The sequence below is a fragment of the Rhincodon typus genome, chromosome 8 (assembly GCF_021869965.1).
Source record: "Rhincodon typus isolate 14 chromosome 8, sRhiTyp1.1, whole genome shotgun sequence".
Taxonomy (NCBI): Eukaryota; Metazoa; Chordata; class Chondrichthyes; order Orectolobiformes; family Rhincodontidae; genus Rhincodon; species Rhincodon typus.
The window spans coordinates 42,158,813-42,179,578 of record NC_063339.1 but is presented as its reverse complement, the minus strand read 5'-3'; the positions used below and the strand labels follow the sequence as shown (position 1 = coordinate 42,179,578).

Here is a 20,766-nt window from a genome sequence, read left to right as displayed (position 1 = left end):
TATAAATATTCAACAAATAGCTGGTCATATTCTTGTAAATTTAAATTTTATTGAGGCCTAGGGAAAATGAATCAAATTCATCAAAAATCTATAAACTTGTATTTTGACCATCACACCACAAAGGCTTTAAGTGTCATTTGTATACAAGAGAATGCATTACACTGTTAAGACAGACCTGTCTCGGTGCTAACACTTGCTTTTCAAAATCATTTTCAACACAATATTTTTTCAACAGCCAAACTATGGCTTAAAAAAAAAGTCAGTACGTATATAATGCAGCAGAACACGAAAGTTAGTAGTCACCTACTGTCTGCAGCATACAGATATACACTTGTAATGAATGACACGATAGAGCCACCATCAGATTCCTCTGCCATTTAAGGTTTATATGTTTTTAAACCCTTTTAAACTGTACAATTAAGATTAAAAAGGTGGGCTATTTTATACAGGTTTGTAGTCAAGCTTGGATTCTAGCTTCTTAGAGTCAGCAACTTTGCGAACAGCCTTCATAAAGTCCTCTTGGATAACATAGTCACGATCAGCACGGATAGCAAACATACCTAAACAAGAGAAGTTTGAAATACATATTTACTTTCAACTCATAAGATTACAAAAACTCATAAGATTACAAATTGGTCCAAAAAAATTACATCTTAACATTTTGCGTTCATTATAGGTCATTTCAGATTGTTCTTTACATCACACGAATGAAGAAGAAAGTGCACATATATAATAAATGGATTAAATATATTTCAATGGCTACTCAAAAGTTTAAATGACTTCCAAACATACCTGCTTCAGTGCAGACATTTCTCAAATCTGCACCATTAAATCCATCTGACAGCTTGACAACTGCTTCATAATCTGTAAAATTTACCAAAAAGATGCTTTAGCTTGAATAAGTTTAATGATATGAATCAATTTATAAAAAGGTAAATAAAGTCATCGTTAAAATTGTGTTATAAATATTTTCTTTGTTTGATCCTGGATTGGCAGCATTTGACATCTATCCCCAGGGTGGGTTTTGCAGTGTACCATGTTCCCTGCCTCACAGCCATTTTTACTCTCTGCAAGGTATTAGTCAGATGATGGCAACACTTGTGCCCACATCCGGGCGGCAAATCGATCGGGCGGCAACTCTGCAGTGCTAGAGTAGTGGTCACTGCAGAGACTACAGTCAGTGCCTGAATAAGAGAAGGCTACAGAAGTTTGATTAAAGAGAAGGCAGTTGGCAGGCCCCAGCTTTTATAGGTAAAACACCAGTGTTTGTGGAAAAGGGCACTTAGGTGGCCATTAATGGAGGCCCCTAACCTTCACCTGTCCTTCAGCCATTCCCATAAATTGGGAGATGGTTGGAAACAAGCTACCACACCCTCCATTTATAAGCCCCCTACCTTCAAATACATCAGCAATAATGCATAACATCCAGCTATTATACATTAGCAATACTCTTCTTGAATTTAATAACTAAATCTGCAAGTACTAAAAGGATGCTAGCAGTGCTACGTATTTAAAGAATGATCTGAAACAAAAACAAATTGCTGGACAAACTCAGCAGGTCTGGCAGCATCTGTGGAGAGAAAACAGAATGAAAACTGAGTCTGGTGACTCTTCATCAGACCTTTGATTTATTTTAAAAATTGCATATTAATTACATAGACTATTTAGGAGCAGCAGTTGACCATTCCATCCCACAAACCTACACCTCTATTGAATAAGATCATGACTGATCCATTTGTAACCTCAAATTCACATTCCTATCTACCTCTGATAACTTTTCACCCCTTGCTTAATAAGACTTTTATCTACCTCTGCGATAGAAACATTCAAGGACTCTGCTTCCATCATCTTTCCAATAAGAATGTTTCAAAGACTCACGGTCTTGTACGAGAAAACAATTTTTGCCTATTCTAAATGGGTGATCCCTGATGTTTAGAAGTGACTCCAAGTTCAAGATTCTCCCGTAAGAGGGAACATCCTCTCCATATCTGCCACGCCAAGACCCCTCAAGATCTTGACTGGTTCAAACAAGTCACTTCAAATCTTCTGAACTCCAGTAGATACAAGCCTGGCCTGTACAACTTTCCCTCAAGACAAATACCCACATTCTAGCTAATGAACAGTTCTCTGAACTGTCTCCAAAGTATTTACATCCTTCTTTACACATAATGGCCAATACTTGGCACAATAATCCAGATTTAGTTTCACTAAAACCCTGTATATCTTCCCCATTTCTCTAAACAATTTTCTTTCTGATAAATTATAACAGTTTATTAGCTTTCCTAATTAATTGCTGTGCCTACACATTAACCATTTAAAATTTAAGCACAAGAATACCCAGATCCTTTTGCATCCCAGAGCTCTGCAATCTCTCACCATTTACATAATATGCTTCTATCGTCTTCCCGCTGAAATTAAGTTTTACATTTTCCCACATATGCTCAATTTTGCACGTTTGCCTAAATCACTTAACCTGTTTGTATCCTCGTGTTTTCGCAACTCACTTTCCGACCTCTGCACCAACAGCAAATTTGGAAATCATACCTCCTGATACACATATTTTTATATAATAAATAAAAGAGCGTGTGTTTCTGTGCGTGTAAAGAAATCGTGAACAGGTGAAGTTCAAGCAACAATTTGTGTTGCACACTTGTTAAATCTTGACAAACTGTAAAAGACCCATTTATGCCTACTCTCTGCTTCACACTAGCCAGTTGATCTTCTATCCGTGAAAGTATGCCATCCCTTATACTAGCTTTTATTTTCCACATAACCTTTGATGTAGCAGCTTATCAGAAGCTTTCTTAAAACCCAAGTGCACTACATCCACCAGTTTCGCCTTTATCCACAGCATGTGTTTCTTCCTCAAAGAACTCCATTTATGGAGTATGTTACACTCATTCATGATAGATGTAAACTTGATCCTGCATGGTTTCATTGCTATCTTCAGAATGCAGGTTGAAACCTTAAGGGATAAAAGTGGAAAATGCTTTCTTTTGTTACTTCCTTAGGATACTAAACTGTCTTCTTTTTTAATCCAAAGTCATTTATTATACTGTGCTTTTTAAAATATTAAAAATGTAGGACAAAACAGGTTTCTGTACTATAAAGTACTTGTGCAAGTGGGTCTAATGTTAAAAATGACAGTCATAGCCATTTTATTATTTCATCAGGTTCACAACATGCTCAAACTTGCATGACAACTGACAAATGCAAATTATTTTCCTTAAATATACTGTATCTAAAACCTGTGGGTGTTATTTTGAAGCTCTGGATGTAACTAGATAGTACAGGAGCAGATAGGGTTAATGTCCTTAGAATGTGTAAACACAGTAACAGGTGTGAAATAATGTGTGCCTAAATCCTGGAAATGTAGGGGGATTTTTCCATGTACATAACAAGTTGCAAAACACAGCTGTAAGGGGGATAGCTCAAATTTCTACGCTAGATGGTGCGCCTTTTCAGGCATACTCTTTTTCTCATCTTATTTTCTTTAATGCTCTCTGCCAAGGAATTCAAAATACAGACAGTGAAGATGAAAAATGAAATAAGTCAGCAAGGACAAGAGCCTGGCACTGTAGGACCTAAGAAATAGTGTGCAAAAGTATTGTTTTTCGTTAATCTTCACGTATAAGTTCCATATATTCAGTTTTAACTTTTTAGCTGAAACTAGCTATCATCAGAACTTGACAAAGAGTGGGATTCATTGATAAAACACGAGGGCAGGTGCACAGCTCATATTCCAAGTAACATCACAGATGAATTATAATTCAATTACAATTTAAAAATCAGGAAAAATAGGAATGGTGTACATTGTACTTTTGTAGCTCTAAAAAAATTCTAACCACTGTTTTTGTTAAAGACACAGGACATGGTCTCACAAGAAAAGAATTGGAATAAATCAGACAATGTGCTCTGGTATTTGTGTTGAGAAATGAACATTGGCAAGGAATTTTAAGCAACTCCCTTTTTTTAAAAAATAATGCTACAGAAAATCAACAGGAGTGTCAAAACAATCCTGCACCATTCCTCCCTTGTCTGCTATCTCCCCAGCTCTTCTCCAACTTGGATCTTTAGTGCCAGCCATGTGGGTATTGGAAGTTGCAGTAATAAGACAGTGTAAAACAATATCACAATTAAGAATTACCCGGCACTAAGCTTAAAGTATACATCAAAAGGGTATGTTTTCAACTCCTGACATCAGAAAGGGTATGGATTTGTGGGACTGTAACATGCCACTAAGCCTAACAACTCACTTTGTCCACAAAGCCATGCTACAACCGGGGAGCAAATTCCTGCCACAGCCAACAAAAAAAAGTAGAGATGTACTTTTAAATGTAGTCATTAATGATGAAACCTCCATTTTTAAATGCACTCCACTTTGCCATGGACCACAAAATCTGGGCTATTGGTTTGTGAAGGAAGATCTGCAATTTATATAAAATAATTCCTTTTTTTTCATAAAGGAGAGTTTGGATTTCAACCAAATGGCGTTGAGTGTTGGTTTATTTCTGTGAAGGTGCTTAATAGTTAATGTCAGTCTTACCAGAATCATGATTTTAAACCAGCATGTGTCACAAAGCAGATGGCTGCAAGGCCTCCTGTTTGTCGATGGAAGTTTATTTAAGAGAGAAAAAACATTAAAAGTCATTAGCTTCCTTTTGGGTTTTGAATAATCAAATGTTGACCTTAGTTTAGAAAAACCCAGAGATTGGAAAGCTTGTTGGGGACCTGACTGAAGTCAGATGTGAGTGTAGTTTCTCCCACTAGAAGGGGATTGTTCAGAGCAGTTAAGAGAATAAGTTACTTCCATGGAAGAGTGTCTTCTGTGAAACCTCTGACCAGGATTGTTTGGTTGGAACCCCGCAGATTATTAAAAGACTGAGAAAGCCTAAACTCTTGACTGTGTGAATATTCAAGGAAAAGGTTTCATGGCTCACACAGTTGGAATTGAGAATAAGCAGTTAAGTTAAAAACTGATAGGAAAGTAAAATTTGTCTGCAGTTTTGAGCAACGGCAAAATGATGGTGTTGGGGATTTGTAATTGGTCACATTTTGAAATCTTTCAAACTATTACATTTCGATAACTTGCTATTTAATTTCTTGTGTAATAAAAGTCTATTTATTGTTAAAACAAAATGTGTAGCTCTGAACGCTTATGTTTCAATGAAAGATTGCCATGTTAATTTTAAAGAAACAAAATATAGCATATCAAGTCAGATTTCATTCTAGGATCGGACTTTCCCAGCAGTACCATCACATTTCTTTGATGATTCTAAAGGACAGTAATGCAGAGCACATTTATTTAATATCCATACATTGTGCTTAACTACCAGCATAAATTTTTAAAAATTAGTTTCACTTCTAAAATTGTTAATTTACACATTGAATAGATTTTAAAACGTCTGCCATGCAGAACTTACAAATATTTATAGAGTCATACATCATAGAAACAGGCCTTTTGGCCCACCATAATATTCACAACAGTTTTAGACAACATTGAATTCAATGGTACACTGGAGTCCTAGCATGGTCCATCATACAATGACTGAAAGGAGGTTTCATCACTAAACCACATCACATATTAATCTTTTACTAAACCATAAAACTTACTCAGAAAAGTAACAAATGTTAATTGAGCTAGAATTCTATTTTTTAATAAAAACTTGGTCTACATAAATAGAAAGGTAGAAGATCTTAACAGACCTATTTCCCCATGCTTTGTGATGGGACCAGCATGGATCTTCAGAATATCCAATCTTGCTTGCTCATTTGGAAGCTCGATATCTAGAAATGTTAAGAATATTTGGTTGTATTGTCTTGCAATATTTCAATTTGATTTTCAAAACAAAAATCTATCTCAACTATGACAGTGTTACTTACGAATCTTTCTATCAAGTCTACCAGGACGTAACAGAGCAGGATCCAACGTATCAGGCCTGTTTGTAGCCATTATCATTTTAACTCGATGAAGAGTATCAAAACCATCCATTTGATTTAATAGCTGCAAAGGAATGCAGTTAGGTTACTGACATGAAGGCAGTCAGACAAACACTCTGTCTCAAGCCAAATATGGACTAATACATGGACGAATGTCACTCATTAATGTGGCAGAATAAAACTGACTTTGAACCTCATACACAAAACTATTTTACCAAGTGATTATTACTTTCAATGAACAAAGGATTTTTAGCTCATGAAAAACTTATGATGTTAGGATTGTGACCTCACCTGTGGAGGTTATAAATTTGTACAGTAGACACGATTCACCATTTCAAAGATGCAATTAATTAAATTGCAAACTAACATAGACCAACACGTATAGCAAAAATCCCTCCCTTGCATATTGATACGCAATTTCAGTTCTTCTGTAGGGACAGTTCCAGAATAACAACCTCCTAGATCAGCATTTCTTAGATGAAAATGTTCCATTCTAAATGAGATTCACATACCAGTAGTTAGTTGTTAGATTGGAGACAAACTAAAAAGAACTGTGTCATATTAATCTTTTACCCTTTAGTGCAGCATTGTTGTTTGAAAGGTTTGGTAGAAGTGCACGGAACAGGTGTTCACTGACTCACATTTTAAGGAAATACAGTAAGAGATGCTAAAGAAGTACACACAAGTATAATGGATGCTGTATGCAAGGAAGGGCAGAATGAAAAAATGTTGGTTGGATTGCATCTATTTATCTTTACCTGCAAGTAACTCAAGCAGGGCTATTGTGTTCAGCAAGATCCTAAATAATGAACTTTGTCTATTGAAGCAAATATTTTCAGTTGGATAAATAACATGAGGAGGAGGGCTGGACGACTGAAAGCTTGCATGTAGAATTCAGGACTTAACAGAATGCATGACATTTGCAGAAGCTTTCAATAAGAAGTATTAAATAATGTAAATCCCAGTTATTTCTAGAAAATTATAAACGAAGAATGTTTTAATGAGATTAAGATTGTTGTATTTTGGAACTGTCTCTAAGTTAAAGCAAAACGAGAGGGTCATGTGGCTGTTCTTAATTCTGTCCGACAGCAAACCTCATTAATTTGATTGTTAGGAATCGAAGAAGGAGCAGACTGTTTTATTAAGAAGGTGCTGCAAGACATTTATGCTAGGAGATAATAGCAGCAGCCACTGTGCCAACAGCAGATAGACCAAGTCTCCAAACATGCCATAAAAATGTCAAGAATATCAGGTTGTAAACAGCTGCACATTAAACTTGAGTTCTTTCCGAGATGAGACAGAGTTGGGTTCTCAGGGATATCTAATCAAAACTTCAACCTGAATACAAGGCCCATGTGATTTACATTGCTATGGAGTTAGGGTGTGATATGGGAAGGGTATAAATAATCCCTGAAAATACAGGCAAAATTAATCTGGCAGTTTCTGGAACAGAGAAAGCGACTATGAGTTGACTGAGGTTCACTGCACAGGATAGAGGTGGAAGCTTGCAGTCAGATTAAAAAGACAAAATTCATTGTGTGTTAAAAGAAGGCTGGAAATATTTACCCAGTATCAACTAAAGAAAAAGTCTCCAGGGAGAAAAAGTACCTCACTACGAAACACAGCTGTAAGATTAGAAGTTACCAGACTAAGAAGGGATATGAACAGAAGTAAATGCTTATGAAGTAAGCATCACTTTGTATTGTTCCAGTACAATTGAGGGGTTATTTAAAAGGACACAGTAAAGGAAGGTCAAAATAATACTTTTATCAAGGGCACTTTGCAAGTTTCAAGGTCAACATTTTGATTTTCAGGATCTCCTATTCATTTTTACCAACTTCTTTATTAGGTGGTGTAATCACAGAGTAACACAAGCTTATGTATTTATGTTGGTCTGTCAGAAGGAGAACCAGAAGTGTCCTCAATAATTATCACCACATAATTTAACTAAAACCACAAAACACAATTAATTTTCACCACACTACACAAGATTGCCACAAGAAAACACCAGTAAGTTGGCAAGTTTTCTTCAAAATAGCTGACACTTCTACAGACAAAAAGCTATCACCTAAACAAGGGGCAGAAAATGGTTTGAAACCTTACAACAAAGCCAGAACTGAGTGTTATCAGCAGCAAGCATAGGACAAAACTAGCCTGTGACTGGAAGAGTGGTTACTTAAGCATTCTGTCATTTATGTTCGCAGGGACAAATTTACTCTCGTTGGTAAATTCAAACACTGGGGCAGGCAAAGTTTTCAGGGAGGTCTCCAGGGCAAACCTTCCCACAATGCCACATATTTTGAAACCTACTGCAATGACTCAGACTTTATATCACAAATATGCTGTCCATACCTCCATAAGAGTTCTCTGAATTTCACGATCAGCTGAGGTGCCTTCAGAGAAACGGCGACCACCTGCAAAATAATATTGTTGCAATAGGTTTCAATGCACTTGAAAAGTTCTTTTTAGGTTCTCTATCTGTTAAGAATCAAGGAAGATGATTGTTGCCTCTAAATTTGAAATTGATTTTAAAGAAAATCAAGAGTGAACGGCAATTCTTGCTAAAAAAAATTAATACGTTGAACTTAAATGGCAGAGGCAGACAAGCTTACCAATAGCATCAATCTCGTCCATAAAAATAATGCATGGTTGATGATCCCTGGCATAGTTAAACATCTCCCTGATTAAACGAGCACTTTCACCAATATATTTATCAACAATGGAGCTGGAAACAACCTATTGAAAAAAGTTTCAAGATTTTATATTTCAGGAATGAATGGACTATTCTTGCCAACATTCATTGCTGTGCCCTATTTAGTTCAAAGAGATCAGTAGGTTAGATTTTTTTGAGGTACCTTTAAGAAGTTGCAGTCTAACTGACTAGCAACAGCCCTTGCTAAGAGTGTTTTTCCTGTACCTGAAAAAGATTAAAAAGAAATCACATTGACATTCTGTTCCTTTGTATCTCATTAATAACAGAGAATATGTTTAACAAAGAGGAATGTATGCTTTACCACTTTACTTTGTTTTGTTACAATAAATGAAAAGTGGATCATAGATTCTTTGTTGTTCTGTTGCACACCAGGTCACAGCCTAATTGCAGCTTGTCAAACATTCTACCTCTATGCCCCTGCACTTAATTGGACTACTAGGCATGAAATACTAATCTTCCAATAACTGTCCTCCTGCAGAGACAAACACAGTTTCTCCAAGCTGAAACTGACACGTGAGTGGGTTCAGGAGGGTTACAGAATTATATGGTGCTCTACTGTACTATGTTTTTCAGTGAGAGGGGATCCACAGAATTACTTGTATAGTGGAATAAATCGCATGAATCAAGTGCAAAGGTCAGTGAATATTCTTACATCTAGGCACAGTTAAAGACAAATTCAATAATAAAAAGAAGTACACTGGCACGCTTTGTAGTACCTCCCTAAAGGAAATTCACAACTAAGTTTGACTCAACCAAGAATAACCAATATATATATAACCAATAATCATTCTTTAAATATTTCAATTTAATACAGTAGAGTGAACAGGATCAATTTCTAATTATTCAGAAATTATTTAATGAAAATACACCAGGGTTTGTTTTACCTGGTGGTCCATAGAGTAAGCAACCTTTTGGTGGAATGATTCCTACACGTTGGAACAACTCTGGGTTTGTAAGTGGCAGCTCAATAACCTACAAACAGAACAATTTCAACTTAAACCAAACAGAAGAATTACAAGCCATAACCAGTTTCATACAGCAGTTAAATATTTCTCTTAGTGCAACAAGTTTAGCATACAGACCTCTCGTAATTCCCTAATTTGTTCAGCTAATCCACCAATTTCGGAGTAAGTAACATTTCCTGGATCTTCATGAGACATGTTATACACCAAGGGGTCTACTTCTCTTGGCAAATACCTATTACATAAGCATATTGCATTTGAAATGTTCCACTCTTCACAACTGATTAGATTGTAATAGTAAAGCTTTTTGTATTCATAAATATAAAGAAGCTCCTTAATAATCTGCACCTTTAGAATTAACAACTTTTTGTTTCAAGTGTCTCAGCATTTCAAACAACAAAACATGCTGAGAATAGTGGGTGGACGAAAGCAGGAATTACTCAACTGTATCAGGCTGTAACATGAGCACCTTATTGTTGATATTTTAAACTACAACGTAGCCTCATTGAGCTTAATTTTTATTACAGAAAAAAGGCTTATATTACAACACTTACCTCATTATAGTCAGGGTTGTCATATCCAGGGCAACTCTAGTACCAGGTTTCAACTTGCTTTTTTCAAGCTGTATTTATTAAACAAAAAAAAAGAAATCAGAAGACTCACTTTTTTAAAGCATGTTTGTGGCTTATTTTTGTTTTTTTTTCAAAAACTGAGTAAGGAACTTGTCCTTTACTCTATTAGCATTGAAAAGAATTCATCTTCCTTCCTCAATTTTTAAATGAATCTGATTACGGAACTGTGAAACACCATGTAATATAGATGATAAAAAATAGATTGTATAGATTCATAAAAATATTATAGTGCCTTCTGTATCATGATATTTACTATAAATGCTTGTTCCCCTCAGAACACATGAGGCCAAGGGGAATTTGACCAGTTTTTTTTCTTAAAATAAGATCATGAAGTGTTTCAATCTAGAAAATAGAGAAACCATAGGATTCTACAGCCAGAAGCACAAATTTAATGCAGTTGGAACAAAAGCAATGCCATAACATAATGGAAAAAGTGGTTAGAATGTGGAATGTACTGGCTGATAGGGTTGAGGATCCAGACTGAAAAGCAATTCCGATGAATGCTTGAAGGAGAAAACTGTCAAGGATATAGGGAAAGATCTGGGGAGTTAGGTAACTGGATTGCTCTTTAAAAGTGCTAATAGACTCAATGGGCCTACTGGCCTCCAGTGCTGCTATTCCATGATTCTATGATATATTATGTTCCAAGGAATGTTTCATTCTAAAATATCTTGTCCAGGACCAAACCTTTAACATATAGCCATCATCTTAGCTATATTTCTACAACAGGAGCATCAATGAAGAAGAACAATTTGTTCTGCAGTCTTAGTTGCTAACGTTTCCCATTCGTCCTATTGTTGAGCTCAGCATATCACGTCAGAAATCCAAATGACAATGTTTAGCAATTTTGGCAGGCTATCACCTCATACAGAATTTTAACTTTAAAACAACAAATGTGGCACACACTACCTTCTGGACACATATTCAAACTGATTGATTACTGGAATTTTACCAGGACTACTTCCATTATGTACAGTCCACATCACAAATATGTCTAGGTAGTATTTGGGGGGTTACAACAGAAAGCATTTTTACCCCCACTATGCTCAAGGCTAAAGCTTTTGGACTAGAAGACAATTACATTTTTAAACAAAAGACTGGTCAATGGTTGTATGGCACAAATATATAGTTTCCTTTAACATTTGTGCATGAATAGATCTGAAACTATTGTCAAATAGAGAACGTACACACTATTTTACATACAAAAGAACTTTACACAGAGACCCGGATGGAGTAGATGATTAGACAATTTTGATATATTCAGTACATAAATAAATTTGAAGAAGAATTTCAGTTAGATTGAAAGCTAATTCAAGATATATACAAGCGGAAATAGATCTGATGTAATAACAACATGTATTTAAATCTAAGGTTTCCTCTGAATTTTTTTTTGTTGCGAATGGCCTGCATATTTTAACATGGGGTACCTTTAACTTTGATTTATGATCATGCATGTGTAGCATCTTATAGTAGTCGTGAGCATTGTGTGATATTTTCCAGAGGCAGCCATGTAACATTTTGGGAACAATGTTTATATGTTTTGATTAATAAAGCAAAATATCCCAAGATACTTCAGGACATTATCACACAAGTTTCAACACCCATCCACAAATCGCAATTGGACAGGTGACCAAAAGCTTCCCAAAGAGGGAGATTTTATAGGAGGATCCTGAGGGGTCACACAGATGTGAATATATTTAAGGAAGAAATTCCATTAAGGCTTGGACAGCTGAAGGAACAGTTGTTGAGGAAAGTAGGGCAATATATTCATTTGGCATAGTTTTGTGAAAAGGTGTCACAAAGGAAACGATAAAACAAGAAATTCTTTTGACACTTAATGTCCACAAATGACTATAATTCATCAATTAATCAGAATCAAGACGACTGGCAATGCTTTTCTAACATCAGTGGTAGGGAAACTATTGGGGGAAAAGTTCTAAGGGACAGAATTACTCTCCACTTGCTCATGAATTAATCAAATATAACTGGTGTGGCTTTATCAAGGGAGATCATTTCTGACCGATTTTACTGAGTTTCTCAAGGTGGTGACTAGATGTATGGAGGAAGGTAACACAGAGGATGTAGTCTATATGGACTTTGGTAAGGCTAACTATGATCTCAAACGGAAGAGCAGTTAAGAAGCTAAGAGCCCAAGAAAACCATAAGAAATAGGCACAGGATTGGGCCATTCAGCCCTTTGAGTCTGCTCTGCCATTCAAAACAATCATGACTGACCCGACATTCCTCACGTCCACTTTCCTGCATTTTCCCCATAACACTCAATTTCCTACTGATCAAAAGTCTATGTCAGCCTTAAATTTAAACAAGGACTCTGCCCCCACAGCTCTCTGTGACAAATGAGTTCCAAAGACAGTCAACCCTATGAGGGAAGAAATTCCTCATTATTTCAATCTTAAATTGGTACTAATTTATTCTGAGACTGTGCCCTCTCATCCTAGACCCTCTCATAAGGGAAAACATCCTCTCAGCACTTAACCTGTCAAGCCCCTTAAGAATCTATGTTTCAATGAGATCACCTCTCATTCTTCTAAACTCAAGTAGAGTCCCAACTTGTTTTAAAAAAAAACAAAGAAACTATATATGCTGGAAATCTGAAACAAAACAGAAATAGCTGGAGAAACTCAGCAGATCTGGCAACATCTGTGGAGAGAAAACAGAGTTGCCTTTTTGGGTCTAATGACCCATCTTTAGAACTCAACCTGTGTAGCCTTTGATCATAAAATATTTCCTCTATACTAGGGATCATTCTCTGAACTGCTTCCAATGATACTTTTCTTTAAATAAGGAGACCAAAACTGCTCATAGTGCTTCAGATGCTGTCTCACCAGCACCTTGTACTTTCCTTCTACTGCAACCCCCTCGAAGTAAGGGCCAACATTCTATTAGCCTTCCCGATTACCTGCTGCACCCTATGCTAGCTTTGTGTATTTGGGATACTTTGGCAAATAGATCCAAAATTACCCGAGTGGCAGGGGATAGAGGGAGATAGTCAAAGGCTGGTTTCACAACTGGAAACTGCACGATTCTGTCTGGGTCCCTTCCTGTTGATAATGTAGATTAATGGTTTAGATAATACAGGATGTTTGATCAACAAGTTTTCCAATTGCATGAAAATTGGTAATGTGGTAATTAACAAGGGAGAAAGCTTTAAACCACAGGACAATATAGATTGATTGGTCAGATGGGCAGAACAATAGTAAATGCAGTTTAATCCGAAAAATGAGTGGTGATTCATTTTGAGGACTAACATGGTAAGGGAGTACACAATGAATGGTAGGACCTTAGTGGGGAGAGGATCAGAAGGATCTTAATGTGCATGTTCACCAATCCTTGAAGGCAACAGGACAGTTGGATAAGATCAGTAGTTGTTTGGATAATATTATCTAAAATGTTAATTGCCTACAATTGGGAAAGTAAGAAAACACAAGAAGAATTCAACCTACTGGTTTGTCTTTTTATCTCTGACTATTTCATACTTGACAAACTGTTGTTGATAGTGTGAAATATCTCTCTCAGGAATAAATGTTCGGTAATTTAACTTTTGCAGAGTCTGACAAGACTCATTTATTGCCTGTTGAGAGGTATTGCCAAATTACTTTATGCTACATTTTCATAGCCAAGTGTAATCATTTGCCAAAATCTAGTCTCCATTATATAATACAATGATTAGGGCGGCATCTCAAATTTCTTAGTGAGTAATGAATGATATCCTCTCTCTAAATCAGAAACACTGAGAACTTTTACAGAACAGGAGATCTTAAAATACATAAAGGTAGATAAATCCCTGTGACCTGATCAGGTGTACCCCAGAACTTTGTGCAAAGCTAGGGAAGAGATTGCTGGGGCCCTTGCTGAGATATTTGTATCATCAACAGCCACAGCTGAGGTGGCAGAAGACTGGAGGGTGGCTAATCTGGTGCCATTATTTAAGAAAGATGGTAAGGAAAAGCCAAGGAACTATAGACAGGTGTGCCATACGTCAGTGGTGGGCAAGCTGTCGGAGGGGATTCTTAAGGACAGGATTTACATGCATTTGTAAAGGCAATGACTTATTCGGGATAGTCAACATGGTTTTGTGTGTGGTAAATCATGTCTCACTAACTTGATTGAGTTTTTAGAAGAGGTGACAAAGACGACTGATGGAGGCAGAGCAGTAGACTCTATATGAATGTTGTCTACATGGACTTCATTTGGGCATTTGACAAGGTTCTGCATGGTAGACTGGTTAGCAACGTTGGATCACATGGAATGCAGGTGGAGCTAGCCAACTGAATACAAAATTAGCTTGAAAGTAGGAGACAGAAGGTGGTGGTAGAGAGTTGCTTTCCGGACTTGGAGGCCTGTGCCACAAGGATCAATGCCTTTCAAAGTCCACTGCCTTTCGTAATTTATGTAAATGATTCGGATGCAAATAAGAGGTATAGTTAGTAGTTTGCACAGGACACCAAAATTAGTGGTATAGCAGACAGTGAAGAAGGTTATCTCAAGAGTACAACGGGACCTTGATCAGATGGACCTAGGGGTGCAGGTGCATCGTTCCTTGAAAGCAGAGTCGCAGGTAGACAGTTGGGTGAAGGTGGCGTTTGGCATGCTTGCCTTCATTGGTCAGTGCACTGAACATAGGAGTTGGACGCCATGTTGTGGCTGTGCAGGATATTGGTGAGGCCACTTTTAGAAAACTGCTTTCAATTCTGGTCTCCCTGCTAGAGCAAAGGTGTTGTTATACTTGAAGCGGTCCAGAAAAGATTTACAAGGATATTGCCAGGGTTGGAGGGTTTGAACTATAGGGAGAGGGTGAATAGGATGGGGCTTCCCCCACCGAGTGTCAGAGGCTGAGGGGTGATCTTATAGAGGCTTATAAAATGAACAAGGTGAATGGCCAAGATCTTTTTGCCTGGGTAGAGGAGTCCAAAACTAGAGGACACAGGTTTAAGGTGAGAGGGGAAAGGGACCTGAGGGGCAACTTTTTCACACAGAGGGCATGGAATGAGCTACTAGAAGAGGTGGCAGAGGCAGGTACAATTAGAACATTTAAAAGGCATCTGGATGGGAGTTTGAAAAGGAAGGGTTTAGAGGGATATGGACCAAATGCTGGCTAATGAGACGAGACCAGTTTAGGACATCTGGTCAGCGCGGATGAGTTGGACTGAAGGATCTGCTTCCGTGCTGTACAACTCCATGAGTCTAATTGTAGCACCCTAACTAAAGCATCAGCTGACTGAGTACAGACAAGGAATCACTTGGGAATTTTTGGCTTGAGATTTACTTATAGACTATCTTTATCTATGTTACCCATGTGCTCAAGGTACCAACTGACAATTTAGGAACTTAATTCTTTCCCCTTTATAACTTAAGCAAAATGTGCAGCCAGAGATTTATGGGGAAATAGGGAAGTGCTGTAATTAAACCATCTACGATTTTTATTATTTTACCTGCCGACGACAGCCAACAACGTATCGTGGTCCATTTGTAGCTTTCACAATAACTAAATAAAGAAATAAAGAAAGTTTTAATTGTTGTTCTGAAAGTCTGGCGTGAAGGTGAATTGTAGCCACCAACAATTAAACTACAATACTTACACTTCTCTTCTGTAAGCTGTTTCAACACTTCACCGACAATCTGAGAAAAACAAATGATCATTTATCCTCAACAGAAACCGTAAAAATAGCTGTCGTTTGCTAATATAGAATCAAACTCCTACCTGTCCCACACTCTGAAGAGCTTTGAGGTCATTTTCAGACTTTTCATACTGCTTGGTTAGTTCTTTCAGCTGTTCTCTTACTGCAAAGAAGCAAACAGTTTGAATTTTAATTTTACAAAATTAATAAACTAATTAAGAAAGCCCTCCAGTCTCTCTTTTACAATATAGATGGAGACAATATGGTATTTGTGCCTGTGCCAGCTCTTTGGTAAAGCTTTCCAATTAATTCCAATCACCTGCTCTTTCTTCATTGCCCTATAATATTTTCCCCTTCAGAGACTTATCTATTTTCATTTGAAGGTTACTCTCAGGTACATGCCCAATCACAATTCACTCTTTAAAAAAAGCTTCCTCAAGCTCACCTCTGTTTTTGCTAAAAACCTTAAATCCATGTCTTTTGACTAGTAACCATTTTACTACTGGAGATAGTAGGAACTGCCGATGCTGGAGAATCTGAGATAACAAGGTGTAGAGCTGGATGGACACAGCAGGCCAAGCAGCATCAGGGGAGCAGGAAAGCTGACATTTTCTGAAGAAGGGTCTCGACCCGAAACTTCAGCCTTCCTGCTCCTCTGATGCTGCTTGGCCTGCTGTGTTCATCCAGCTCTACACCTTGTTATCTCATTTTACTACTGGAAACTGTTTTGCCTTACTCACTATCAAAATCCTTCATGATTTTGGATATCTCTAACTTCTGGTCTAAGGAGAACAACTTCAGCTCCTCCAGTCTCACCAAATTTTTTTCTTTATTCATTCACAGGACGAGGGCATCGCTGGCTCTGCAGCATTTATTGTCCATCCCTAATTACCCACAGGGCAGTTAAGAGTCAACCACATTGCTGTGGGTCTGGAGTCCCACGTAGGCCAGACCAGGTAAGGATGGCAGTTTCCTTCCCTAAAGGACATCAGTGAACCAGATGGGTTTTTCTGACAATCGACAATGGATTCACAGTCATCATTAGGCTGTTAATTCCAGATATTTATTGAATTCAAATTCCACCATCTGCTGTGGCGGGATTTGAACCCAGGTCCCCAGAACATTATCCGGATCTCTGGATTAACAGTCGAGCGATAATATCACTAGGCCATCTCCTTACCCTACCAGGCAAGAAGTATCTCCAACAAACGAGGATTAACATTCGTCCTTTGACATTCAAAGACATGACCAATATTGAAACCACAACCACCGATATCATGTGGCTACCACTGACAAGAAACTTAACTGGATTAACCATGTAACATGACTATGAAGGTAGGTCAGATACTGCAGTCAGTAATTCCCCAAAGGATGCCTCCATCTAAAAGGCAGGAGTGCAATGGAAAACTGTACATTTGCCTTGATGACAGTGGCTCTAATCACAATCTACAGACTTGACACCATAAGAAAACAACACAATCCCCACTTGACTGGAACCCCATTCACCACCTTAAAGACTTACTCCCTCCACCACTGATACACAGTCATACCATATACATGATGAATTACAGCAACTCAAGAGGGTCCTTGACAACATCCCCCAAACCCCTACCACTTAAGACAAGGACAGCAGACATGGAAGCACCATTTCATGTCTACTAGTTCTGCAAGCCACATATGTTCCTGACTTGCAAGTTTATTCAGCATTCCTTCATTTTTGCTGAATGAAAATATGGAATACACTTTCTAACAACTCCAAGTATGCCAAACCAGCTCGACTGCAACAGTTGAAGGTGGCAGCACATCATGGCCTTCTGACAGGCAATTGGGAATGGACAACAAATATAGATCTTGCCACCACACTCATTTCATGAAAGATTAAAAATAAATTCAACTTATTCATCCCTGACAAATATTTTAGAATCTCTCTGTACCCTCTTGAAGGCCTTGACATCCTTCCTAAAGTGTAGTGCCAAGAATCAAATATGCCAGATGAGGTTTAACTAGTATTTTGTAAAGGTTTCACTTTTTTTAACACTATTTCTAAAGGATCACATTTGCGTTTTTAAACAGCCTTAACTTGTCCTGCCATCTTTAAATATTTGTGTTTTTATATCAAAGATGTAGATGTTCTTGTATACTTTTTAACATTGCCATTCCTTATTCTTTCTACCATAATGCATTATTTGATATTTCTCTGTGTTCAATTTCACCTGTTTAGAACTGGAAGAAGGGTCACTGGACCTGAAATATTAACTCAGTTCTCTCTCCACAAATGCTGCCATACCTGCCAAATTTTTCCAGCACTTTGCTTTTATTTACAGTTTGTGTTTATGTGCATATTTTGTAGATGTAAACATTCTGTATAGAAATCTCGGATTTAGAGACTGCAAAGTATATTTTGAGACACTTTGTCCTACTTGAGACACCACAAACATTGTCAGATCGTGCTACATTGTTCACAGACAAGTACACAAACTTATTGTACTTAAGACTTCAGTTTATTTAAAAATAAATTTCTCCTTTGTAATTAATGCATACAAGTTCAAGATTGGTATTTAATCTTTGTTTCCCCTACATATACAAAACTGCAATTAATGGAGGTAGCAGGCAATATTCTCCAAGATCTATTCAGGAGTGTAAATCTTCTAGCGAGCTAGGAGACGGGATTCCACCCACCAAGAACACATTGCCAAAGGCTTGTTAATTGGGCTGTACATAAGTTAAATCACACAGTGGAGGGAGAAAGTATAGTGGAAGCAAAGATTTTGAAAGAAATTTGATAGTAACATGTAATGCACAATATTTTGCTACAAGTATGCCATAATATTAAAAATAATTGCTGCTTCCTTTTAATTACATGAAGCACAAGATTATTAAAAAAAAACTGATCAGATGCTTCAAAACTAAATACAGCTCATGAAATATTTCACTGCCAAAGAAAGTTATTTACGAGCTACCATTTTTCCATGTATTCATTTAAATACTACCTTCGTGATAACATTTTTATAAATAAAAAGCTTTACTAAATAGAATAATTGTCCTGTTTTGATGTAACACGGAAAATTTCCCAAAACAAGCTTTGCCAAGCAATTTCCACACAAAGCGTATCTACACAGCAAATTTAAAAAAAACTGAAGTTTCACCAAACTAATCTTGGGATGGCAGGTTTGTCTCAAGAGCAGAGACTGAAGAATTAGGTCTGGGTGCTCCAGTATTTTAAAGAATGAGAAGCGATTTCACGTAAACTTACAAAATTCTCACAGGATATGACAGAACAGGTATGGATACAATGTTTCCTCTGGCTCATGAGTCCAGAACCAAGGAAAACAGTCTCAATGCCAATATTCACTCAGAGGGTGGTGAATCTTTGGAATTTTTCTTCTCTGGAGAAATGTGGGAGTTTAATCCTGGAGTATGCTCAAGACACAGAAATTGATACATTTGATGGGACAAATGGCCTACTCTTGCTCCTTTTTCCTGTGTTGCCGATCAGTAATTAAACAAAAATAGATACTTGAAGCATGGAAATCATTAATTTAGTTATCCACCTCACATACTTACTGGACTGTTTCCAGTATTTTCTATTGTTTTGTTACAGACTCAGGCAAGAATATGTAATTATAATCGGGAATAACATGTTAGTTTTGTATTTTATTTCACACTACATACTTTGTCAATTTCTAGGTGATAGGTGACCTGATAACATGAAAATTTTATAGATCCCGTCAGTGCTTCATTCAACTTTGTTAATGTCCCGCACAGTTAAAGTAACACTATAAAATGAATTAAAATATAAATAACGTGAAAATAGCGTTCCAAACCGCCTCAGCAAAATTATCCTGAACCGAATTCTGGAAATGCGAGCGGTAGGACTACTTGCATAGCTTTCAAAGAGTTGGTACAGGCACGAAACCAAATAGTGCTCCTCCATGTTATTAAAAAAAATTGCACTCGTGAGAAATATAAAGATACAAATCACTTATGGATTCAGTTTATTCCGCGAAATACCCCAATATCTATCAAATTAGTCAGGAGATAAGTGTCAGTAATTTTTAATTCCAGATTTGTTTAATTAACTGAATTTGAAGTTTCAGCGTGCTGGGATAGGATTTTAATTTATGGCTCCAGATCATTAGCCGCTGATGGTTGGGATCATCTCCCTTCCAATAGGGCCCACAACAAACTCCTTTCACTTCACACCGAATCCCGGATTACAATTTCCTACATTTTACTTGTGTGCTTTAGAATATGAATCACAGCGGGAACTGGAGCGAAGCCTGGGCCAGAAGCAGACTGGTGCGGCTGCTCCTGAAGCTGCGATTCACTCGGCCCCGGCTTTACCCAGCATGACAAAGCGAGTCGGCATCAGGCATCATTAATACTCGTTCGTACAAAACCTAGAAGCCGCAGTCACACCCCAACCCATTCACGATGAGTAAAATGTGGAAAACGTACACTCTTTCAGGCGGCCGTCGATCTCTTTGTGCTCCAATAGTTTTTTCCTATAATCCTGAAGCGCCTTCTCCCTCGGATCCGCCATTGATGCTCAGCACCAAGCTCCGCCTGATGGGATGAAGCTCCCAGCCGCATTTGACAATGAGTCTCTTCTGGAGCAGGAGTAGCCACTGACTGGGAAGGTATCTTACCTCCAAACAGTACAGCCTCTAGTGGCTAGAGGTGGTATGGCTGTCGTGTGGCTGAGCCCAAACATCTCGTTTGGCCCGACGTTAATAATGAACGGGCAAGCAACCTACATCATATTGATGTCTCAATGACTATTGTTGAGGTTTCACAGTCTCCTGTAAGAAGCATTGCGGTTGCTGGGAGATTTGTCGTCATAGTCTGTCGTACTGTCTGTCTTGTGTTATCCTCACACA

At 37.6% G+C, this 20,766-nt stretch overlaps 2 protein-coding genes across 3 annotated transcripts in view; one reads left to right on the top strand and one right to left on the bottom strand.

The window, feature by feature from the left end:
- Positions 1-20,766, top strand: part of gnpnat1 (glucosamine-phosphate N-acetyltransferase 1) — a 190,989-nt gene that overhangs the window by 133,059 nt on the left and 37,164 nt on the right. The window lies entirely within an intron of this gene.
- Positions 30-20,487, bottom strand: psmc6 (proteasome 26S subunit, ATPase 6). Its single transcript, XM_020511898.2, has 14 exons — positions 20,345-20,487; positions 15,970-16,049; positions 15,848-15,887; positions 15,701-15,753; positions 10,170-10,237; positions 9,736-9,850; positions 9,538-9,625; positions 8,796-8,857; positions 8,553-8,676; positions 8,293-8,354; positions 5,884-6,004; positions 5,707-5,787; positions 793-864; positions 30-560 (listed from the first exon to the last, which is right to left on the bottom strand). Exons 1-14 carry the CDS (start codon positions 20,427-20,429, stop codon positions 442-444), a joined length of 1,170 nt encoding a protein of 389 aa, XP_020367487.1. The 5' UTR covers positions 20,430-20,487; the 3' UTR covers positions 30-441.